Raw genomic sequence first — 25,734 nt, 5'->3', positions numbered from 1 at the left:
CAGAAGGGTTCTTATCTTCTCTGCTCTTATCAGTACACATATGCTAGCCCAGACATGTTACCTTTCAGTTTCTTTGGAGAGCAGCTGTGTACATACTTCTGTTCCAGGATATCTCTGTTCCAGGCAGTATCTTTGTTTTCTACAGGTATGTTGCTTGTTATGCTTTTACTAATCAATTCTATTGATAGATTGTATATTGTAAAGGAATACTTTTATTTTATTTTATTACATGTAATTAGTGTTATTACTGTGTGATACACTGCTCTACACTTAGCATGATAGATTGCTGGATATTGAGCACTGGTATGCTTTGATGTAGTATAGAAGCTCTTATTGTTTTTGAAGCTGTTTTTTTTTCTCAGACTTTATTATTATTGTTTACTTACAAAGGTTTTTTTTATTACAAAATATGTGTAGTTTTCTATTTTCGTTTTGCTCATTGATCTGTTTTTTCAGAAAACAAAAAAAAAAGATTTCTAGTTAATTTTTTTTTTTTTTTTTACTACCAAACATGTTCACAAACAGTCTAGTAAGCAAAAAGTATAAAAAAAATGGAGTTAGAGTGTCTAAAATCAAGGTTTAATAAGCCGGGTCATAGTGACCCGGAACACTACAATTGTATAGTAAATGCGAACAAAACAGCAGGGTTAAGGTAGCATGTATAATGTCCGTGTGGGGTTTAAGCCAGGCTCATACTAAACTCAATGATATATACCATAAACCTCATTCTGGAGTGTAAACTGATTCATCTACAGATCAATACATAATTGAGCCTAGTTTACGTCTTGACCATTCTTTATTATTATTACTTTAAAGGCATTAGGATAGGGTTATTGCAGTTTACGGTTTAGGATTTATTGTTATAATATAGTTCACAAGTGATTAACAGTGTACGGCAGGCTGCACGTTCACTGTCCTGTATTAACCCCTATTCTGACACCGTGATTTTCTATTTCTGAACTTTTTTGTTTTCTTCCTCTTCTTGCAAGAGCCATAACTTTTTAATTATACATCCACATAGCTGTCTGCAGATTTTTTTTTTTTCAGTGAAGCTACCGTATTCATTTTACCACTTGATGTACTAAAAAACAGGAAAAAAAAATCCAAGTGCGGTACAGTTGAGCAAAAAAAATGCAATTCCGCAATAATTGTTGTGTTATCTTGGTTTTATGGTGTTCATTGTGTAGTAAATATGATCTAGTAATAAAATTCTGTAAGTCAGTACAATTACGGGGAGAGCAAATATGTATAGTGCTGTATTATTATTATTATTATTCCTTAACTGGTTAAAAAAATTGTAACAAAATAATTTTTGCTTAAAGGGAACCTGTCACCCCCGTTTTTTGAGATTGAGATATAAATACTGTTAAATAGGGCCTGTGCTGTGCGTTACTATGGTGTATGTAGTGTACCCTGATTCCCCATGTATGCCGAGAAATACATTACCAAAGTCGGCGTTTTCGCCTGTCAATCAGGCTGGTCTGGTCAGGTGGGCGTGTTCACAGCGTTCTTTTCTTCCCCAGGTTTCCGTTGGTGGCGTAGTGGTGTGCGCATGTTCAAGGTCCGGATTCCCTGTGCCCACGTGAAGACACAGCGCGCGATCTGCGCTGTCATTCCTTTCATCGGTGCGGGCGGCCATCTTCCTGGGGCCGCGCGTGCGCAGATGTAGTGCTCTGCTGCACAGGGCTTCAGGAAAATGGCCGCGGGATGCCGCGCGTGCGCAGAAGAGATCGCGGCGGCCATTTTCCCAAAGCCGAGTTTGGTAATGTATTTCTCGGCATACATGGGGAATCAGGGTACACTACATACACTATAGTAACGCACAGCACAGGCCCTATTTAACAGTATTTATATCTCAATCTCAAAAAACGGGGTGACAGGTTCCCTTTAAGCCACCTGTAAAGATGGTGGGAGTGGACTCACTGCGCCATTGGTCGGGCTTAACCTGGAAGGCCATGAATAAGTGGTTACCTGGTCTTCACTTGATCCTCTGATAGTGAGGATAGGCTTGGGCTGTTATGGTAGTAAATAGTTTCTACTCTAGGGTAGTGCACAGGTCTGCAGCAACTGAACTATGGGTTAAGTCAGGAATATGAGGTACAGAGAGCCAAGGATGAAACGGTGGTCAGACAGGGTAAGAGTACAAAACTGTGGTCAGGAGCAGAAAGATTTCACTGAACGATTAAACTAGCCGGGTTGGTAACAGGAGAGACTAATCAGGAAAACACCTAGACAGGAAACTAGAGGCGAACTGTAAATTAGAACCTAAGCTCAGGCAAGGAGTGGAGGGAGGAGCTGCTGGCAGAGGATAGGCCAGGGATGCAGAACACAGCAGGGTTAAATTCCTGCAGGATCTGGCAGCAGGAAGATCCAGCACTGTTGGGAGGGCTGCAGGAGGCAACTCAGCGAGACAATTTGACACGAGGAGAAGCAAAGCAGTCACCGCAGTGTGTAGAACAGCGCTGAGAAGGCATGGGAGTTACTGGAGTGACATAGCCATTTTTGAGACCTGCAACGTTTTAACTTTGCTGTCAATGAAGCTGTGTGATGGCTGTTTTTTTTAATGGTGAGCTGACACTTTCATTGACACCATTTTGGTGTAGATATAGCGTAAGTTTTTGATCACTTTTAATAGCATTTTTTTGTGGTGTGCAAAGTCCAAAAAGATGGCAATTCCGGCATTTCAAGTTATTTTTATTTACCAATTAATTAATTAATTTTAGATTTTTATAGATCAGACTTTTACGGATGAGCGATACCACATTGGTTTGTTTATTTATTTTTGCCTTATTTTTTTAACTCTTTTAGGGGATTTGAACCTGCAATTGTCCAATGCCACAGTTTTTCAGTATATATAGTAATAAAAACCAAGTTCTCCTATGAAGCCAAGCTTAACAATGGTCTTCACAGAAGTACCATAATGGTGGTTCTTCAGCAAACCCCAAGGTACCATAAAGAGACTGACAGTGTGATTTCTGAGGTTAACAGCAGAAGGCAGAGCTTAGCTACACCCACTGCTGTTAGAGGCAGATGCAGGCTGAAAAACATAACCAGTGTCAGCACCCAATGATGCAAGCTCAGCACGTGAATGAGCCCTTATGGTTTCTGTCTTCCACATTTTTGGACTATCCTAATGTATCTATATACTAAAATATATGGATTAATGCATAATAGATGGGTATGGACAATTGTGATATCTGATAGTTTATGTAAGGCATAGTGAAGATCTGTACTACCTTTCTTGTTTTTGATAGCATGATCTCCAATATAACTTTAGGGATATTTACTTAAGACTAATATTCATATGGCTGTCTTAGCGGGGTATTCTCAAGTTTGAAAATTATCCCCAATCTATGGGATTGAGAATAACTTCACTATCACTAGGTGTCTGACCACCAAGGCCCCCAATGATCCCAAGAACATGGGCTCTAAAAAGTCCCTGCTTATTGGAGCGGAGGTCCATTATGCAGACTGCCGCTTCATTAATTTTTAATGTGATCACCGGAGATTGCTGAGTGCTGTTTTCTGCTAATCTTCGGACCTATTAGAATGAATGGCATGGCAATGCAAAAAATTGACCTCTGCTCCATTCAGCCAGTTCGATGGGAGCCCCAGTGGTCAAACCATTAGCAATCAGGAAGTTATACCGATAGGGCATAAGTTTCAAACTGGAGGATACCCCTTATCCATTAATGTGTAGAGGGTCCTGCTGGCTACTGCAGATCAGCTCTTATTTGGCAGCTACACAATGAATGGAGTTTTGCATTGCAGCTCCATTCAATGTGTCAGCATCCAGCTGCTGCCAGAGATTAGACCATTAGATCAGTGGGGGTGCCAGGTGTTGGACTCTTACCGATTTGATATTGATGACCTATCCTATCAATACCTTTTGAGCAGACAACCTCTCCCTCTATTGCATAAATATGGCACAGGAACTACCATAACTGTCCCCACAAAGATGCTTTTCCACGTTTGCCATTTATAGCCTCTTTGTGTTTACACAGGTAACAGATCTGTCAGTGTACATCGGCTGCCTTGTTCTTAGCAGTACAAGTCATGCTTAGTCAGAGCAAACTATAAATCTGACTGAGATCGGAAAGCAATGCTCGGACTGGCTGACAGTTATCCCAACCCGAGCCTGACAGCTTTAAATATTTCTATGCAGCTGTCACACTTGGGTCGGGAGACCCACCGGCCAGTCTGAGCCTTGGGTTCTGATCTCAGTCCAATTTTTATGGCCATCTGAATGCACCCATACACAGGACGATGCTAAAAACGAAGACCTTTTGTTAAGTCCAAAAGTACATTCCACCCGATGAAGCATTTTCCTCATACACTGTGTGATCGGCAGCCTACTTACAATGCACAATTATTAGGAAATGAGCATTCCAATGAAGGCTCGTTTATGATAATCGTGCAGTGTAAACAGACCTTTAGTCACATTGTTTGCAGTAGGTCACAAAATGACAGATAGGCCTACAAAGGAGAAGGCGGTGGCACAGTTATGTACATTGGGTAAAACTAGCGTCCATATAGGGGAAAAGTTGTGGGCTGAGTCTGAATTCCTCCTGTCTCACAATGTTTTTAAGTTGAGGTGCACATTCAGGTTGTGTGATGATCCAAGTAGTCAGCAGCCCGGGAGTCACTAGATGGGTGGCTGAGCGGCATATGATTCTCTAGCAGAATGGCCATGCTTCTATAGCCATGAAATATTAGAACTATACATCAGTCCACCCACAGTCTGCACCCGTACACTGGTGTGATAAATGGCAATAACAATTAATGAAGTGATCTCGGAAACAAAATAAATAAATGAGCAGAAAAGTAAATGATGTTCACAGTGATGAGATGAAGTATGAGAGTTCACGCTGGCACAAATCATCTCTCAGGAGGCTCATGTTGTTGTCACGGCAAACTTTTTTGGCGACAGAGATTTATGAGAAAGCCCAACATGAAAAGCTCAGCGCCGAAATCCATTAAATGTCCAACTAATTAAACATTGTCTAGTTAGCTTAAATGTCAAATGTAGCATTTATTTTCTTTCCTTATATTTGATGAGTTCTGGGCATAGCGACATAGAATGTGTAAGAAATCTAACAAATGCTATCTCTTATCGGGAGCCTCCACTTCATCAATGCAGGATGGTAGGAGACAGGAATGAATTACCAGCAGTCTACTTAAGCAGTTGGGATAATGTATCAACCGATGGGTTAAAGTTGCTCCTACATCATCTGTGTCTAGGAAGGAAAGTCCTTTTTAAAGTCTCAAATCCTACTTTCTTTTCTTATAGGGTTGTTCACACAATTACCGTACATTATTTCCCAAGAAACACAGTAAAAACATATAAATTGCTAATATTATTATTATTATTATTTATTGTTATAGCGCCATTTATTCCATGGCGCTTTACATGTAAGGAGGGGTATACATAATAAAAACAAGTACAATAATCTTAAACAATAACTGGTACAGGAGGAGTGAGGACCCTGTCCGCGAAGGCTCACAATCTTCAAGGGATGGGTGAGAATACAGTAGGCGAGGGTAGAGCTGGTCATGCAGCGGTTTGGTCAATCGGTGGTTACTGCAGGTTATAGGCTTGTCGGAAGAGGTGGGTCTTCAGGCTCTTTTTGAAGGTTTCGATGGTAGGTGAGAGTCTGATATGTTGTGGTAGAGAGTTCCAGAGTAGGGGTGATGCGCGAGAGAAATCTTGTATGCGATTGTGGGAAGAGGAGATAAGAGGGGAATAGAGAAGGAGATCTTGTGAGGATCGGATGTTGCGTGCAGGAAAGTACCGGGAGACAAGATCACAGATGTATGGAGAAGACAGGTTGTGGATGGCTTTGTATGTCATGGTTAGGGTTTTGTACTGGAGTCTCTGGGCAATGGGGAGCCAGTGAAGGGATTGACAGAGAGGAGAAGCTGGGGAATAGCGGGGGGACAGGTGGATTAGTCGGGCAGCAGAGTTTAGAATAGATTGGAGGGGTGCAAGAGTGTTTGAAGGGAGGCCACAGAGCAGGAGGTTGCAGTAGTCAAGGCGAGAGATGATGAGGGCATGGACTAGGGTTTTTGCAGATTCTTGGTTGAGGATTCGTGAAATATTTTTGAGTTGAAGTCGGCAGGAAGTGGAAAGGGCTTGGATATGTGGTTTGAAGGAGAGATCAGCGTCAAGGATTACCCCGAGGCAGCGAGCTTGTGGGACTGGGGAGAGTGGGCAACCATTTACTGTAATGGATAGGTTCGTTGGGGGGGCACGTGAGATGGGGGAAAGATGATGAATTCTGTTTTGTCCATGTTAAGTTTCAGAAATCTAGCGGAGAAGAAGGATGAAATAGTGGACAGACATTGAGGGATTCTGGTTAGTAGGGAGGTGATATCTGGTCCAGAGATGTAGATCTGTGTGTCATCAGCATGGAGATGATACTGAAAGCCATGAGATTCTGTGAACTGTCCCAGGCCAAAAGTGTAAATGGAGAAGAGCAGGGGCCCTAGGACTGAACCTTGTGGGACTCCGATAGATAGGGGGCGAGGTGAGGAGGTGGTGTGTGAGTGGGAGACACTGAATGTCTGGTCTGTTAGGTATGATGAGATCCAGGATAGGGCCAAGTCTGTGATGTCAAGGGATTGAGAGGGTCTGTAATAATAGGGAATGGTCCACTGTGTCAAAGGCAGCCGACAGGTCCAGGAGGAGGAGGACAGAGTAGTGTCGCTTGCTCTTGGCGGTTAAGAGGTCATTGGTGACCTTAGTAAGGGCAGTTTCAGTGGAGTTGTGTGACCGGAAGCCAGATTGTAAGCGGTCAAAGAGGGAGCAAGAAGAGAGAGGGGAGGACAGTTCAAGGTAGACGTGTTGTTCCAGTAGCTTGGAGGCATAGGGGAGAAGTGATATAGGGTGATAGCTAGATACAGAGGATGGGTCAAGAGAGGGCTTTTTGAGGATAGGTGTGATGGAGGTATGTTTAAAGCTTGAGGGGAAAACACCAGTTGTTAGTGATAGGTTGAAGAGATGGGTTAGGGTTGGGATGAAGACTGTGGCGAGGTTTGGGATGAAGTGGGATGGGATCGGGTCAAGTAGAGTGGAGAGTCGATCTTCTGTAATGGTGGAGAAGTTGGTTTTGGAGGTGGAGGGCTGGGATATTTAATATTCAGATTAAGCATTACAAAGTTTCTTTCTTGTACCTTTCTGTTGTGAATTCTGTTTTCGAACTCCCTCCTGTGGTCATGAATGGTACTTCGACGAGTTCTGTTCATGGACTCCCTCTGGTGGCTGTGAGTGGAGCTGCTGCTTCTGAGGTTCCTTCCACAGGTGACGTAGTTTATTCTTTGGCTGGCTGTTCTATTTAACTCCACTCAGATCGTTACTCCATGCCAGCTGTCAATGTTCTTGTACTGGTTCAGTTCGCTCTTGGATCTTTCTGGTGACCTCTCTACTCCAGCAGAAGCTAAGTCCATGCTAGTTATTATTTGTTCATTGTTTCCTTGTCCAGTTGGCTATCATGATTTTGTCTTGCTAGCTGGAAGCTCTGGGATGCAGAGTGGCACCTCCGCACCGTGAGTCGGGGCGGAGGTCCTTTTGCACACTCTGCGTGGTCTTTTGTAGTTTTTTGTGCTGACCGCAAAGATAACTTTCCTATCCTCAGTCTGTTTAGTAAGTCTGGCCTCCCTTTGCTGAAACCTGTTTCATTTCTGTGTTTGTGACTTTCATCTTACTCACAGTCAATATATGTGGGGGGCTGCCTTTTCCTTTGGGGAATTTCTCTGAGGCAAGGTAGGCTTTATTTTCTATCTTCAGGGCTAGTTAGCTCTTAGGCTGTGAATAGCGGGGGGACAGGTGGATTAGTCGGGCAGCAGAGTTTAGAAAAAGATTGGAGGGGTGCAAGAGTGTTTGAGGGGAGGCCACAGAGCAGGAGGTTGCAGTAGTCAAGGCGAGAGATGATGAGGGCATGGACTAGGGTTTTTGCAGATTCTTGGTTGAGGATTCGTGAAATATTTTTGAGTTGAAGTCGGCAGGAAGTGGAAAGGGCTTGGATATGTGGTTTGAAGGAGAGATCAGCGTCAAGGATTACCCCGAGGCAGCGAGCTTGTGGGACTGGGGAGAGTGGGCAACCATTTACTGTAATGGATAGGTTCGTTGGGGGGGCACGTGAGATGGGGGAAAGATGATGAATTCTGTTTTGTCCATGTTAAGTTTCAGAAATCTAGCGGAGAAGAAGGATGAAATAGTGGACAGACATTGAGGGATTCTGGTTAGTAGGGAGGTGATATCTGGTCCAGAGATGTAGATCTGTGTGTCATCAGCATAGAGATGATACTGAAAGCCATGAGATTCTATGAGCTGTCCCAGGCCAAAGGTGTAAATGGAGAAGAGCAGGGGCCCTAGGACTGAACCTTGTGGGACTCCGATAGATAGGGGGCGAGGTGAGGAGGTGGTGTGTGAGTGGGAGACACTGAATGTCTGGTCTGTTAGGTATGATGAGATCCAGGATAGGGCCAAGTCTGTGATGTCAAGGGATTGAGAGGGTCTGTAATAATAGGGAATGGTCCACTGTGTCAAAGGCAGCCGACAGGTCCAGGAGGAGGAGGACAGAGTAGTGTCGCTTGCTCTTGGCGGTTAAGAGGTCATTGGTGACCTTAGTAAGGGCAGTTTCAGTGGAGTTGTGTGACCGGAAGCCAGATTGTAAGCGGTCAAAGAGGGAGCAAGAAGAGAGAGGGGAGGACAGTTCAAGGTAGACGTGTTGTTCCAGTAGCTTGGAGGCATAGGGGAGAAGTGATATAGGGTGATAGCTAGATACAGAGGATGGGTCAAGAGAGGGCTTTTTGAGGATAGGTGTGATGGAGGTATGTTTAAAGCTTGAGGGGAAAACACCAGTTGTTAGTGATAGGTTGAAGAGATGGGTTAGGGTTGGGATGAAGACTGTGGCGAGGTTTGGGATGAAGTGGGATGGGATCGGGTCAAGTAGAGTGGAGAGTCGATCTTCTGTAATGGTGGAGAAGTTGGTTTTGGAGGTGGAGGGCTGGGATATCTAATATTCAGATTAAGCATTACAAAGTTTCTTTCTTGTACCTTTCTGTTGTGAATTCTGTTTTCGAACTCCCTCCTGTGGTCATGAATGGTACTTCGACGAGTTCTGTTCAGGGACTCCCTCTGGTGGCTGTGAGTGGAGCTGCTGCTTCTGAGGTTCCTTCCACAGGTGACGTAGTTTATTCTTTGGCTGGCTGTTCTATTTAACTCCACTCAGATCGTTACTCCATGCCAGCTGTCAATGTTCTTGTACTGGTTCAGTTCGCTCTTGGATCTTTCTGGTGACCTCTCTACTCCAGCAGAAGCTAAGTCCATGCTAGTTATTATTTGTTCATTGTTTCCTTGTCCAGTTGGCTATCATGATTTTGTCTTGCTAGCTGGAAGCTCTGGGATGCAGAGTGGCACCTCCGCACTGTGAGTCGGGGCGGAGGTCCTTTTGCACACTCTGCGTGGTCTTTTGTAGTTTTTTGTGCTGACCGCAAAGATAACTTTCCTATCCTCAGTCTGTTTAGTAAGTCTGGCCTCCCTTTGCTGAAACCTGTTTCATTTCTGTGTTTGTGACTTTCATCTTACTCACAGTCAATATATGTGGGGGGCTGCCTTTTCCTTTGGGGAATTTCTCTGAGGCAAGGTAGGCTTTATTTTCTATCTTCAGGGCTAGTTAGCTCTTAGGCTGTGAAGAGGCGTCTAGGTCATGTTAGGTACGCTCCACGGCTATTTCTAGTTGTGTGATAGGATTAGGGGTTGCGGTCAGCAGAGCTTCCACTCCCCAGAGCTTGTCCTGTGGTAGTTTAACCATCAGGTCATTCCGGGTGCTTCTAACCACCAGGTCCATAACACCTTTCTGTCTTTTTTTTATCTTCATCTGCACTTCTGTGCATCCAGATTCACATAGCTGAATGGGTGGTCCTATTCTTATTTGCTAAATCTATACTCTCTTTTGAAAGTATCACAGCATGTACATGCTTTTGTCGCCAGTAAAAAAATTTAATTCTTGTTTGAGGGATTTTCATCCATTCCTACTTGGAAAATTCTTCCAGTTCTGTGAGATTCCTGGGTCTTCTTGCATGCACTGCTATTTTGAGGTCAAGCCACAGATTTTTATTGATGTTCAGATCAGGGGACTGTGAGGGCCATTGTAAAACCTTCAGCTTGCATCTTTTGAGGTAGTCTATTGTGGATTTTGTCATGTGTTTAAGATCATTATCCATTAGTAGAAGACATATTCTTTTCAACTTCAGCTTTTTTTTATAGATGGTGTTATGTTTTCATCAAGAATTTGTTGAAATTTAATTGAATACATTCTTCCCTCTGCTCATGAAATGTTCCTTGTGCCATTGGCTGTAACACAACCCCAAAGCATGACTGATCAACCCTCATTCTTAAAGGGAACCTGTCACCCCCAAATTCGAGGGTGAGCTAAGCCCACCAGCATCAGGGGCTTATCTACAGCATTCTGGAATTCTGTAGAAAAGCTCCCGATGTATCCTGAAAGATAAGAAAAAGAGGTTAGATTATACTCACCCAGGGGCGGTCCCGGTCCGGTCCGATGGGTGTTGCGGTCCGGTCTGGCGCCTCCCATCTTCATCAGATGACGTCCTCTTCTGGTCTTCACGGTGCGGCTCCATCGCAGGTGTACTTTGTTTGCCCTGTTGAGGGCAGAGCAAAGTACTGCAGTGCGCAGGCTCCGGGCCTCTCTGACCTTTCCCGACACCTGCGCACTGCCCTCAAGAGGGCAGACAAAGTACGCATGCGCCGGATGTCATCCTATGAAGATGGCAGGCCCCGGACTGGACCGCAACACCCACCGGATCGGACCGCCGGCCCAGGTGAGTATATTCTAACCTCTTTTTCTCATCTTTTAGGATACATCGGGGGCTTATCTACAGCATTACAGAATGCTGTAGATAAGCCCCTGATGCCGGTGACCTTAGCTCACCCTCGATTTTGGGGGTGACAGGTTCCCTTTAATGGTTGGCGAGATGTTCTTTTCCTGAAATTCTCTGCCCTTTTTTCTCCACACATACCAGTGATCATTGTAGCCAAAAAGTCCTATTTTAATCTCATTGGTCCACAGGACTTGTTTCTAAAATGCATCAGGCTTGTTTAGATGTTCTTTTGCATACTTCTGCTTAGAAGTACCTATGGCTGCAGTTTTTTGGCATAAGGCTAGAAAAGGCTGGGTTTTTATAAAGCTGGGAAATTTGCATCACTTGGTCTTTCCTAGCGATGATAGCGAACAAGACATAACGCCAACAGGCTAATGAAAGACTGTTCCTCCACAAGGGAACTTGTAATTACTAGGCTGTGCAGAGCTAAGCTGTGTTTGTGGCCTGCTGCTTACAGATCAGGGATGTTAAAATGCAAATGCTACTTTGCTGATTCATATGGCAGAGGATTATCTTCTGTCAAATGTATTAACAGAGCAGCATTTGACGTTTCACCTCCGCGGCAGTCAACAAACAAATCAACTCCTTTCAGCCTATTTGTATACAGTCCCATCCTACAGTATCTCATTCATCTCAGCCTCTATATACAGCCCCATCCTGCAGAACATCACTCCAGTCAAACACTATATACACAGCAACACCCTGCAGTACATTACTCCTCTCATCCCCTCTATATGCATCTCCATAGCGCACAAGATAGACATCCCTATCCTAAAGAAAATCATTCCTCTCAGCCCCACAATAGCAGTACATCACTCCTCTCAGCCCCTGTATATACAGCTCCTTTAGTATATTATCCCTCTAACCCCATCCAGCTCCGCACTTCTCAGTCCTCTGTAAACATCCCCATCCTGCAGAACATCACGAATCTCAACCCCTCTGTATACAGCCCCTTTCTGCAGTTTATCTCTCCTCTTAGTCCCTTTTATAAACAGCTCCACCCAGAAGTTTATAATTCTTTTAGCCCCACTATGTACAACCCCATCCTGCAGTACATCGCTCTCCTTAGTTACTGGAACACAGCTGCTTCCTGTTATGAATTCTGCAATGTAATGAAGGAGACTGCACCTCTTCCCTAACATCATCCCTAACAAAAGGAGATCAGTCCGAGACACATACCAGAGCATAGCTATGCTGGTAGGAAGCCAACAGGAAGGACTCCACTTGCTCATGATTGACCAGGAGCACTGGAACCAATGACCAATGGCAACTGGTGGGTAAATAGAGCCTAGGCGAGAATTCTTTGGAGCACGATATGTACAACTATGGGTAGATTTAAAAGGAGTTATATTACTACAAAGGAAAAAATATATGTGTACATTATTATAAGACCATGTTGTGGTTTTGGAATACATTTTTAAAATGTAACTACAGTATAATTTCAGATGAGCTTGCAACAGCAGGTTGGTGTCTGACTCTGGATCCTCCCTCCCTCTTTTTTTGCCCCGTAGAACTTTTTAAGTACTAATTACCATCGCCAAACTCAGTAATGGGGAAGTCAATATTCACTGAAGAAAAATTTTACCTGTGAATTGAGAAAATTGAGTCTAAAAAGTCAACCAAGAGGGAAAAAAAAGCAGATTTCTCTGATAAAATATAATACAAAGTTTCTTATTTTGTGTACTACTGATTTTGGAAAAATTATTAAAATGACTATCAATCTTAAAGGAAATCTGTCACAATATTTCAAAATACAAACTGCATATGTTATTAAATAGATCTCTTAGACTCAATGGGCCTACTGTACTTGTACTACAAAACAATGTCAGAATTCCTATATATAAATCGCAATGAGCATTTTAGGAATCCTGCTACAATGCGACAACTAAGGGTACCGTCACACTATACGATTTACCTACGATCACGACCAGCGATACGACCTGGCCGTGATCGTAGGTAAATCGTAGTGTGGTCGCTGGGGAGCTGTCACACAGACAGCTCTCCAACGACCAACGATCCCGTGGTCTCCGGGTAACCAGGGTAAACATCGGGTTACTAAGCGCAGGACCGCGCTTAGTAACCCGATGTTTACCCTGGTTACCAGCGTAAAAAAAACCAAACAGCACATACTTACATTCCGGTGTCTGTCCCTTGCCGTCTGCTTCCCGCACTCAGTGACTGCCGGCCGTAAAGTGAAAGCACAGCACAGCGGTGATGTCACCGCTGTGCTCTGCTTTCACTTTACGGCCGGCAGTCAGTGAGTGCGAGAAGCAGACGGCTAGGGACCTGACGGACACCGGAATGTAAGTATGTGCTGTTTGTTTTTTTTTACATTTACTCTGGTAACCAGGGTAAACATCGGGTTACTAAGCGCGGCCCTGCGCTCAGTAACAGGATGTTTACCCTGGTTACAAGCGAACGCATCGCTAGATCGCATCGCTAGATCGGTGTCACACACACCAATCTAGCGATGACAGCGGGAGATCCAGCGACGAAAGAAAGTTCCAAACGATCTGCTACGACGTACGATTCTCAGCAGGATCCCTGATCGCTGCTGCGTGTCAGACACAGCGATATCGTAACGATATCGCTGGAACGTCACGAATCGTACCGTCGTAGCGATCGAAATGGCACTGTGTGACGGTACCCTAATACTTGAATTAATACAGTCTGTGTATTAGTTAACTATTAATAGAATATTGACTTCAGTGGGAATTAGAATGCAAATAGCAATTTAGAAGTCGATTCAGCTTTGAGGGATTTCAGTCCAAAGCTAACCTGACCTCATGCATATGAATGAATGAATGATGCCATGCCGTTATATGACAGTGCTGTGCTCCCTATTGCTAGGATTCCCCTCTTCTATGCACTTTGCATAACAGTGGTAAAAGTCTCATATAAGTATGATACAGAATAAGAGTTAATGGCAACTGCGCTGCTTATCAAGCACAGTACAGTGAAATAAGCCATTAGTAACCATCAATACACATATTCCCACCCAGGTACATAAGATACTGTACAGGGGAAATAAAGCAATGATTAAGAAGATAAAATGAGAGAGAATGGGGAGAATACAGAATTTCAGTAAAGTGCAGGATACTATAGTGTGTGAGTGTATGTGTGACAGTGTGTGAATGTGTGTTTGCATGAGTGTGTATGTGTGTATGTGTGTGTGTGTGAGAAAGTGTGTGAATGTGTGTGTGTGTCTGTGTGAAAGTAAGAGAATGTGTGAGTGTGTGTGTGTGAAAGTGCGTGAATGTGTATGTGTGAGTGTATCTGTGTGAAAGTCCGTGAATGTGTGTGTGTGTGTCTGTATGAAAGTCCGTGAATGTGTGTGAGTGTGTCTGTATGAAAGTCCGTGAATGTGTGTGCGTGTGTGTCTGTGTGAAAGTAAGAGAATGTGTGAAAGTGGGTGAATGTGTTGTATGCGTGTGTGTCTGTGTTGTGAAAGTGCGTGAATGTGTGCGTGTGAGTGTGTCTATGTGAAAGTGCGTTAATTTGTGCGTGTGTATGGGTGTGTCTGTGCGAAAGTGCATGAATGTGTGTGTGTTTGTTACTCACTACTTTAAACTGGACCATATGGATGATTGCTATAGAGGTTCCCACTACTTACCTCTCATTGGGGATTTCATTGCGGCCTCCACCATTCCAAGCAATAGTTGTAAACTTTTTGGATCTTGCGCCAACCCAGATGCAAATGCAGCCAGGGCATCTGCATGGCGACCAAGATACTGGAGGGCAACACCCTGTCTGAAGTATGCCTAGAAAGAAAGAAACAGACTGTCAGCAAACTAAAGCATGTAGGACATGTAGAATGGAAGTATTTTTAAAATCAGGCTAATAATTAAGGTGTCCGCCTCCAGTAGACGTTTATGCCCGAACATGATGCACCTCAGAGAGCACAGTCGCTCTGTCAGCACCGGTATAATTTATGGCCCCACCAGTGCATACGTCGGAATCTTATTTTGTGGGCGCCCTGACAAGGCCACTGCACGGGCGCCTAAACGCAATGTGAAAGCACCCTAAGAAAGACAAATCTGTAAGAAGCTTCTGAGTCAGTGAAAAGGGGCATTACCCGCAGTGTAAATGGATGTGGCTTATCAATCACAGCAGACCTCATACATCGTAACTCATAAACATCTGATATCAGAATTTTACCAAACAAAATGTCAGCAAGCGTATGGATAGATAAAGACTTTATGTATTCCATTTCCAACATCCTGATTGGATCTCTAGGTCTTTATAGCCGTTGTAAGAGTCAAATAATGAAATGTTTTGTAATCTGTGTTTGACCTTGACTTGGACGTCCTGATACATAACATTATAGCGGTTGTGCAATACAAATCTATTGTCACCCCTTTCCAGCATTATATATGTGAACAAATGGAGTAGTTCACTTGAATCTGACATTTATCAGCTCCACCTTCAATCAATAATAGTCCATATAAATTCAGTAGGAGCCCGGGTCAGTTACTATACTTCAATCTTATCAGTGACCTTACTGACACCTTCACAGACCATCTCTGCTATTAAAAGGACGGTGGCAGATTCATGTGACACTGTTGCCCTTTCATGGAATCGTATTGAGTGACATCATAAAAGTCTCCCTGTCCTTAATTACTCTGTCCTCTAAGATTTATTTAATATGGTCTATACTGCTGAAGAAACTATTGTGCTCATTCCTGCCATCCCAAAGTGATGCATTCATCCCGACGTCTGTCTGCCAGCCAGCTCTGATCTAATATTTATTCACCGTACATTGCTTAGTATGAAAAACTAGAAGAAATCAATACAATGAACCAAAAGCGTAATAACTGCTATGATCCCCGGGTAGCGCTTTACTTCTTCATCATAGTCGTAACTTTGCAATCAATGTTAATCAAGCATCTACAGACTTTTCAGCTTTTATTTTGCGTGCAATACAGAATAGAGTAAAATTCGTAGCTGAGGATAAGTAGGAACATTTCAGTATACAGTGTAGATGTGGCCATCAATGCCGGCCCTAAGGGGACCCCAAAGCGCCAGTCTGCCAATCAGTGTCACTGTGTCCGATCCAATTGTGCTCAGACAGGTAAGCCGAGACTAATAAGATACGCGGCCGGTGTGGAGAGAGACAGTATACGGTATATCGCTTTACAATAGAAACTGCAGGCTTTAAATTGCATGAGCAATAAGATAAGCAAGCATAATGTATGTATCATGAGAATAGCTGAGCCTGGACCTACTGTGCCTACACAATGCCAGTGAAGACCATACCATTTGCATTATTACATTTCCAATCTCTACTGTATTTAATCCTAAAAAAGTTCTAGTGGTAAATAATTACGGTAGCCAACAATACAAACAATAGAATATATAACAATACACTATATATGTATTGGCTGAGAAAACTGAGCCCCTGTCATATGAAATAAGGTCTTGATGCAAAAATCAGGTGTCTGCATCCTGCTGTTAATATACTGTTTTTCCTCCAAATTCGGCATTGAAATATAAAGGGATGGTCCAGGACTTTCATGTTGAAAGGCTATCCTTAGGGTATGTCATCAATATCTGATTGGTTGAGGTGTGACACCCGGCGCCCCCAATGACCAGCAGTTCCAAGTGCCGCCGGTAACCGGATATGCTCAGCTCTGGAGGGGAATTACATTGGTTAGTCTACTGCATAGTGTCCGAGGCCGGGTACTACACATCTACCCCTTATCGATTTGAATAGGGAGCGGATATGCAGCCCCCACTATACAGATGATGAAGTAGTGCTTTGCACCACTGGCCGCCACCACCGGGGGATGGCGTGTGTCGCCCTCACGGAACAGATACTGATGACCTTTCCTAAGGATAGGCATTCAACAAAAAAGTCCCACAAGTCCCATGCGTACATGATGAAGGCTGTTTCTCGTGCTGATGAAACAGAATCCAGAAAGATCCAGATTTTTTACACAACACAGCGGACAGACAATTCACATGAAGCAGATTTGCTGCAGATTTTTCCGCTCTTCTTCACTCGTTACCTACAAATTTTGTGGCACTGGGTGAAATCCGTAATAAATTCTGCACAATGACTTGCTATAAATTTTAAAAACTGTGCATTTTCTGAACCATAGATTTGTTGCCATCTCAACAACTTAGCAATAAATCATCTTATCAATATTCAGGAGATGGTGTAGCGTACAACATATAACGAAGAAAGACTAAACTGAAAACACCTTTTTTTTTTCTCTGTAAGGAATTTTTTTTGCCGAGTTCCAACTGACACATGATATGGCATTTATTAGACAAGAGACCTGGGGGCTGTAGTCGCTGCAGACATGACCTCAGTAGGTGCCATAACTCTGCTGACGCTCACAGACCGGAGAGCGCTGCCCCAATGCTGTATTGATCCTTCATCTCCTTCAGCTCCACAAGAGATTACAGAGATCAACCTAACAATGTGAAAAATGTATCCCATCATAACTCATGAATAACCACATCTCAATACTCGGGGGAAGGAAAACTAATAAATGCTCCATAGTAATCACAATAAAAGTCCCATGCTTTATCTCTGCTGGGCAGAAGGAGATGCACGACTAGTTCTATTCAGAGGGCAAGCAGCATTGGGAAGGTATTTGCCACAGTTTACATGGAGACCCAACACCTGCATGGGCTTGGTAGGACCCTGTACTATCATTCATCTCATCAGGGTACTTCAGCTTACTCCTATAACTAAAAACACAATTAGATCAAATATCTTATTATATTTATGGCTTATATAAGATAAGGAATGACATTAAAGGGGCACTTACACTGCCAGACAATCGTGAACAAGTGTTATTAACAATGCTCATTTCACGATTATCATACCATGCGCTCGCTCATCAGGTGAAATGATCTGTTGTACAGCACAACAGATCATGGTTCTCCGCCATGAATCTTCCTGTGTAAACAGGACTCGCTGTCTTACTGAGCTGAATGTCACTGGCAGAGATCCATGAACATGAGGCAACCACGTGCCGAGGAGTAGAGACAGCCACGTGCCAAGGTGTAGAGACAATAACGCAGGGTATGTGCACACAACTTGGTCAGGAGGGTCCATTCTGAAATCCTCCTCAACAAAAAATGAACAAATCAATTTCTATCAAATGACTTGCTGTACATATATTGGGTTTCCAAAGACACTAAGCCATTAAAAGAAGTCAGGTGACCATTATTCAGTCATTTTCTTCTCTGAAGTCACTCTTGTACTTTACGATACAAGGCAAATGGATGTCTCTAAGAACTACCGAGAGACAAAAACGATGAAAAAGTGCTCAGGAGATTACTAAGAAAACGGGAAAAAAACACTACAGGAAAATAAAAGCTTCTCATAGAAATCACTGGATAAAGACCAAACTCCTGTTGGACATAGTAACATAGTAACATAGTTAGTAAGGCCGAAAAAAGACATTTGTCCATCCAGATCAGCCTATATTCCATCATAATAAATCCCCAGATCTACGTCCTTCTACAGAACCTAATAATTGTCTTGGAAAGATCTTCAGTTTTTCAAAATGTCAGTACAATTTTACCATAACCACCTCTTCCTGCATCATAATCATGGCGGTACTCATCTCTAACCTGACCACCCGATTTCCCACGTCCGTGCTGTCTATCTTCTTTAAATCCTGCATCCCAGTCTGTTCTGATGATTCTGTCATCTAGATGTGCACCATTAATAAACCTCATGGCTTGCTCTGTATCTGCCCTGGTGTAGTATTCTACAAAGCAGAACCCACGCGCCGTCTTCTTAACCAAATCGAGGCCCATGATGATTTTCTTCACATCTCTGCTTTTACTGAATAATTCGTAGATTTGCTCCTCTGTGGTGGAGAATGACAGATTTCCAACATATAAAGTGCAGCCCTGCTTCAGGAGCCTCTCCTGATTGTCTCTGTTACCCTTGAAGTGCTGGTCCCGGTACGAGCTCAGCAACACGTATGAATCACTCTTCAGGGCGCTCAACAATGCTGCTAGTGCCTCCTCCACCAACAACCCCGCAAAAAGTTAAAACTACTAACGTAAAACTAATAAGAAGCTTATTTTAATGTGGGCTTGCAGTAAAATCCGCTTTGAAATTCTTGTTAAAAACTGTCTGAATTAACCCTAAAGGGGAAGAGGTCATGAATGCTTAGGAGTCTCTCCAATAGGTTATGGGTTGTTTGTTTACAGCCTAATAGTTCACACCTTCCATAAACTACAGTGGAGTGAGCCGCGAACACCGAAGGCCACATGTCTAAGTCCTACTGGTTTCTGGAGGGCAAAACTGGTCTAGAGACTCCCATTCTTCTGATATATGAGGCGCCCAGAGATGTCTACACAGGGCATCATTAGTACTTGCCAGTCCCTGCTCCTCAGGTGTTGCCACTGCTTTCCTGTATGTGGCTGCCAAGATATAGTTAACCAGTCAGACAAGCATTTCTCTGTCCATATGGTTGGGGGCCGCATAGAATGGCATTGTGGGCTGCAGGTGGCCCCCGGGCCGCAGTTTGTGCATCCCCACCTTAGAATGAATTATTCACATGAAGCAGATTTTGTAGCAGAAATCTGCTGCAATATTATCCAAGTGTGTCACAGGAACGCGACATCTGTGGACTGAGACAATGGAGAAGATGGAGAAATTAAATTTTCCATCTTCTTCACACCTGCAATATGATACTCTCATGAGAGAGCATCGGATCACAGGAAACTGACACTCGGTTCAGATATTGATCAAAGTCTGATTCGAGCGTCATTAGTATAACTGCCCCGATTCTCTCGTGTGAGAGAGTCAATGCTCGTGTAACCCCGGCCTCAGAGTGACTATTATGTGACACATGTCCATGTGCAGCTCCATCCTCACAGGTCCTAATATATGATTGAATCCATTGTAGTAACCATCCTTTTCCATGAGAGAACGCCTCCATTTGTGGAGACCTGTACTACAGCTGCATCCCGCATCCCAGTAATATACACATTAGGCAGGAACAGCTGCTACAATATCTCGTATCTGTTATCATTATCGTAGTCCGTGAGTCGAGCACCCATAGTCTAGTGGAAACCCCACAAACATGGCATTAGTTAAAATCAGAGGTGACAAGGCACATTTGTGAACATAAATATCTAATCTACTTTCCATTAGCAAACAGTGATTGGAGGGCAATTTCTAATTAATTGGATAGAAGACAGAATTTATTCCATTAACTGCCATTACTATTGTGCGGCTCATAAGCCAGAATGAAACAAAAGTGAGGAATTGGGCCAGTAAATTACATTTGCAGCGCTTGGAAATCTAAACAAAGACAAGCGAATTTGCCTTGGTTAAACAGATGGACACAAATTAAATACTGCAGCTAATGAAAAGTGATGCGCCCTTTGAACTTTGACACACGCGGCGGCATTTGCCATATTGTCTGTCGCTGTCTGACATCCAACTCTTACTATTTCACAGCACAATGTAGGCAAATCTGCTGCTGTCATCAAGGTCCAAGTTGTACTGCAAGAATGATCTAAGCAGACATTCCAGCCAGGGAGAAAACAAGGTCCTAATGTCTTCAGATGTCAGAAGTATAAGGAAATCCTGCACACCTGCCCATGGACCAGCATGCTGTGTTGTACACGATCGCAAATTATCCAGTTGCTGCAGACGTGTCAGTTATCATTCTCATTATTCTGGGAAATATGATGATGACTGACACTTCTGGCGTTTCAGCAACTGAGGTCTGAATTCAAAGTCGTGTATAAGTCTATTAATAGGGTTTGCAGGCTTGTTTGTATAAGGCCGGGGTCACACTTGCGAGTGCTATACAAGAAACTCGCGCGAGTCTCTCGCATCAGTGCCCAGCACTGCCGCCGGCACTCAGGACCGGAGCGTACGTCTGTATAGAAATACATGCAGCTGAACGCTCCGGTCTCGAGTGCCGCCGGCAGTGCCGGGTACTGATGTGCAAGTTTCTCATATTGCCCTCGCGAGTGTGACACCGGCTTAGGCCAGTCTCACACATCCAGATAATTCCGGTACCGGAAAAATCGGTACCGGAATTGTCCGTGTGTCCGTGTGCTCACGTGGCACATCAGTGTGGCACACGTGCGGCATCCGTGTGCCGACTGGGTACCACACGCACCACGCAGGAGGCAGCGCTACAGTTAAGCGCTGTCCCTGCATCTGGTGCTGAAGCCCCATTCATTTCTTCTCTCCAGCAGCGTTCACTGGAAAGAAGGAATGAATATGCGGCTCCACCCCTATGGGAGGTGGAGCTGCATATTCATCACTGTAATGTGGGGCACGTGACTGCTCATACAGGACAAGCAGCGACGCTGAGAGGATGTAAGCGCCGAGGGAGCTGGGTAAGTATTTTAATGCCAGCGGGCGGGCGCACAGGGGGTAGGAGGGGGCAGCCTACTGGCAACTTTATTTTAAAAACAAAAATAAATAAAAAAAAAAAAGATTATTCATTCCTTCTTTCCAGCGAACGCTGCTGGAGAGAAGAAATGAATGGGGCTTCAGCACCACACGCGGGGGGGACAGCGCTTACAGTAGCGCTGTCTCCTGCACGGCACACGGACTGCACACGGACAACATCCGTGTGCAGTACGTGTTTTACACGGACCCATTGACTTTAATGGGTCCGTGTAATACGTGCGCTCCCACGAACACTGACATGTCTCCGTGTTTTCCAAACGGACACACGGTCCGTGAAAACACGCTGACATGTGCAGAGACACATTGATTTTAATGTGTCTACGTGAGTCAGTGTCTCCAGTACGTGAGGAAAATGTCACCTTACGTACCGAAGCCACTGACGTGCCTTAAGGAACATTATCACATGTGAACTAACAATCTAATGAAGTTTTCAAAGGGGCTTTCCAGGCTTTTGTAAGGACCTGTTCAGACATCATAGCTGTTCTTTTAAGCAAAAAAAGGAGCGATTTTTTATCAATGTTTTGGATCCAATTTTCATCAGGATTTGGTTCCTGTTTTAGATTTTAGCATAAGTACTTGGTCAGTGTGTCCATTTTTACCATCAGTATTTGGTCAGTGTCTCAGTTTTTACCATCAGTATTTGGTCAGTGTGTCCATTTTTACCATCAGTATTTGGTCAGTGTGTCCATTTTTACCATCAGTACTTGGTCAGTATGTCCATTTTTACCATCAGTATTTGGTCAGTGTGTCCGTTTTTACCATCAGTATTTGGTCAGTGTGTCCATTTTTATCATCAGTACTTGGTCAGTGTGTCCGTTTTTACCATCAGAGTTTGATCAGTGTGCCTGTTTTTACCACCAGAACTTCGTCAGTGTGTCCATTTTTACAATATCTATGTTTGGTCAGTGTGTGAGCAGGTTGCGGGATGCAGTAACGGATAGGAGGGGTTAAGATAAACTTTACTTTAACAGGGATATACTCCACACAGGGAGGAAGGAGGGTAGAGGGAGGTAGTATTAACACTTTCAATGTACTGAAGAAGGTAATGTGGACGGAAGATATAGCAAAAGTTCAATAATAGCAAACTTATCAGTCCGACGGCTTCAGAGTGAAGAGTCTCAGATGCGTGTGGAGGTGCCGACACAGTCAGCACAGATTGGGTGCGGAGCAGGCCTATAAGTGTTGGGGTATTGTTTCCGGTTGGTGACGATGAGTCTTCGATGTCTGCCTCGGGGTCCTGAGTCACAGGGAGAAGATCAGTCCTTTGTACTGCCGGGGCTGGATAGAGCCCGGCAGAAGTAAGCGGGTGAGTAAGGTTAAAGATCTCGATAAGTCACATGGTTTCTTTTAGGCGGCACGCACGCATTATACAGTGGCCCGTGACGTAGAGTTACTTGGGCATTACGGGCCAACGGGAGTACCTAAATTCCCCTGCTGCGTGCTGCATCTTTCCGCCATGTCTGTCTGCCGTTTCGCGCGCTCTGCCCTTTTTATCATCACTCCAACCCCTGCTGTCAAGTGCAAAGGTTGGTTCGGGTCTCTAAACTTTACCCTACACAACAAAGGCGACAGCCCAGACAGTTCCGGCCCCAGCGTGATAAAGGTACCCCCTATCTGGGCTCTCTTCTTACAAGTGTATCTGTTTTTACCACCACTACTTGGTCAGTGTGTCTGTTTTTAATATCAGGGTTTGGTCAGTATGTCCATTTTTACCATCACTTCTTGGTCAGAGTGTCTGTTTTTACCATCAGTATTTCATGAGTGATTTTCTGAAGTAAATGGACATGTCTCCATGCTGTTATTGAGGCCACTCAATCCGCAAAAAAAAACATGAACATGTAAACATCCCCATACACTTAAATGGGTACATATTCTATCCGTAAAGAATGTGGATAGAACACATACATGAAAAACGGACGTCTGAATGAGACTCAGGGGCACGTTCACATGAACATATTCTCAGTCTGAGTGCTGTCCTTGTGGAAAATGGAATACGGACCATCCAAAGATCAATTTTAATCAATGTATTACATTACACTATCTTCTTTCTACAATGATCAACAGTTGGTTCAGAAAAGGATAACACGGACATGTGAACAGCAACATAATCACAGACATAAAGTGAAAAACAGATCTGAACGATGCCTAAATGTGAACAGTTTAATATACTGTAATTTTCCTGGGGTATCAGGTAACCCCTGCTGACAATTAGCGGACACGTATTTACTGTAGAGCTCACATTCTGTCCAAGACGGGAAAAAGACCTAGGAGACTGTTTCTTTTGGCTCATACAGAACACGACCACTGCAGCCAAACAGTGGCCACTTATTGGCTTCAGCGGTCACCTGGTGGAGACTGAGACTAGTAGGGGACACCAACACCAGTATTAGCTTCTATGGCCAAGGTAATTCTGCCAGTAAAGCCTATTTCACATATAGAGGCATATTTTGTCGTCTGTAATACTTTGACCCACCCCTGGTATTGTTCAACAGTAGTGGTCTTAGTCCATAATAGGGGTCTAATGGATCTAGGTTTGATCTAGTACATTTCTCACTTTCCAGTGGTAAAGTCAAATAAGTTAGAATACTAATATCATCTTTTTTTATTAAATATTAGGTCTATTCGGAGGTCATCCCCACTATGATCTTATGATGTCTTTGAGCACCATTTCTTTTCTTTTTACTTAATTTTCTTGAAAGTCAATAAAACCTGATAAATCCTAAATAATAGGTCTATGCTTAATCAGATCATGAAACCTGAATGCATTATATGTTTAACCCCTTTACCCCCAAGGGTGGTTTGCACGTCAATGACCAGGCCAATTTTTACAATTCTGACCACTGTCCCTTTATGAGGTTATAACTCTGGAACGCTTCAACGGATCCCAGTGATTCTGACATTGTTTTCTCGGGACATATTATATTTCATGATAGTGGTAAAAATTCTTTGATAGTACCTGCGTTTGTGAAAAAAACAGAAATTTGTCGAAAATTATGAAAATTTCGCAATTTTCCAACTTTGAATTTTTATGCAATTAAATTACAGAGACATGTCACACAAAATACTTAATAAGTAGCATTTCCCACATGTTTACTTTACATCAGCACAATTTTGGAACCAAAATTTTTTTTTGTTAGGGAGTTATAAGGGTTAAAAGTTGACCAGCCATTTCTCATTTTTACAACACCATTTTTTTTTAGGGACCACATCTCATTTGAAGTCATTTTGAGGGGTCTATATGATAGAAAATACCCAAGTGTGACACCATTCTAAAAACTGCACCCCTCAAGGTGCTCAAAACCATATTCAAGAAGTTTATTAACCCTTCTGGTGCTTCACAGGAATTTTTTGAATGTTTAAATAAAAATGAACATTTAACTTTTTTTCACAAAAAATTTACTTCAGCTCCAATTTGTTTTATTTTACCAAGTGTAACAGGAGAAAATGGACCAAATTGTTGTACAATTTGTCCTGAGTACGCTGATACCCTATATGTTGGGGTAAACTACTGTTTGGGCGAATGGGAGAGCTCGGAAGGGAAGGAGCGCCGTTTGACTTTTCAATGCAAAATTGACAGGAATTGAGCTGGGACACCATGTTGCGTTTGGAGAGCCACTGATGTGCCTAAACATTGAAACCCCCCACAAGTGACACCATTTTGGAAAGTAGACCCCCTAAGGAACTTATCTAGAGGTGTGGTGAGCACTTTGACCCACCAAGTGCTTCACAGAAGTTTATAATGCAGAACCGTAAAAATAAAAAATCATATTTTTTCACAAAAATTATCTTTTCGCCCCCAATTTTTTATTTTCCCAAGGGTAAGAAAAGAAATTGGACCCCAAAAGTTGTTGTACAATTTGTCCTGAGTACGCTGATACCCCATATGTGGGGGTAAACCACTGTTTGGGCGAATGGGAGAGCTCGGAAGGGAAGGAGCGCCGTTTGACTTTTCAATGCAAAATTGACAGGAATTGAGATGGGACACCATGTTGCGTTTGGAGAGCCACTGATGTGCCTAAACATTGAAACCCCCCACAAGTGACACCATTTTGGAAAGTAGACCCCCTAAGGAACTTATCTAGAGGTGTGGTGAGCACTTTGACCCACCAAGTGCTTCACAGAAGTTTATAATGCAGAACTGTAAAAATAAAAAATCATATTTTTTCACAAAAATTATTTTTTCGCCCCCAATTTTTTATTTTTCCAAGGGTAAGAGAAGAAATTGGACCCCAAAAGTTGTTGTACAATTTGTCCTGAGTACGCTGATACCCCATATGTGGGGGTAAACCACTGTTTGGGCGCATGGGAGAGCTCGGAAGGGAAGGAGCGCCGTTTGACTTTTCAATGCAAAATTGACAGGAATTGAGCTGGGACACCATGTTGCGTTTGGAGAGCCACTGATGTGCCTAAACATTGAA

General features: G+C 43.4%; 2 protein-coding genes across 2 annotated transcripts in view; both read right to left on the bottom strand.

Annotated features, from left to right (window-relative positions):
• TTC28 (tetratricopeptide repeat domain 28) overlaps positions 1 to 25,734 on the bottom strand; it is a 667,947-nt gene that overhangs the window by 466,223 nt on the left and 175,990 nt on the right. Inside the window, exon 2 of the mRNA XM_069758682.1 lies at positions 14,519 to 14,666. Within this exon, the coding sequence (XP_069614783.1) occupies positions 14,519 to 14,666 (148 nt within the window). The remainder of the gene's footprint in view (positions 1 to 14,518; positions 14,667 to 25,734) is intronic.
• On the bottom strand, positions 18,417 to 18,757 carry LOC138657750 (nuclear cap-binding protein subunit 2-like). The gene has a single exon (XM_069745424.1). The coding sequence runs from the start codon at positions 18,682 to 18,684 to the stop codon at positions 18,424 to 18,426; it is 261 nt and encodes an 86-aa protein (XP_069601525.1). The 5' UTR covers positions 18,685 to 18,757; the 3' UTR covers positions 18,417 to 18,423.

This window comes from Ranitomeya imitator, chromosome 1 (genome assembly GCF_032444005.1).
Source record: "Ranitomeya imitator isolate aRanImi1 chromosome 1, aRanImi1.pri, whole genome shotgun sequence".
In the NCBI taxonomy this organism is placed as follows: Eukaryota; Metazoa; Chordata; class Amphibia; order Anura; family Dendrobatidae; genus Ranitomeya; species Ranitomeya imitator.
Note: the sequence above shows the minus strand (reverse complement) of the source record. Positions and strands in the feature narration are given on the sequence as shown.

Coding starts and splice junctions, on each gene's coding strand:
- LOC138657750 (XM_069745424.1), bottom strand. CDS start 18,684: ATGGGCCTCGATTTGGTTAAGAAGACGGCGCGTGGGTTCTGCTTTGTA.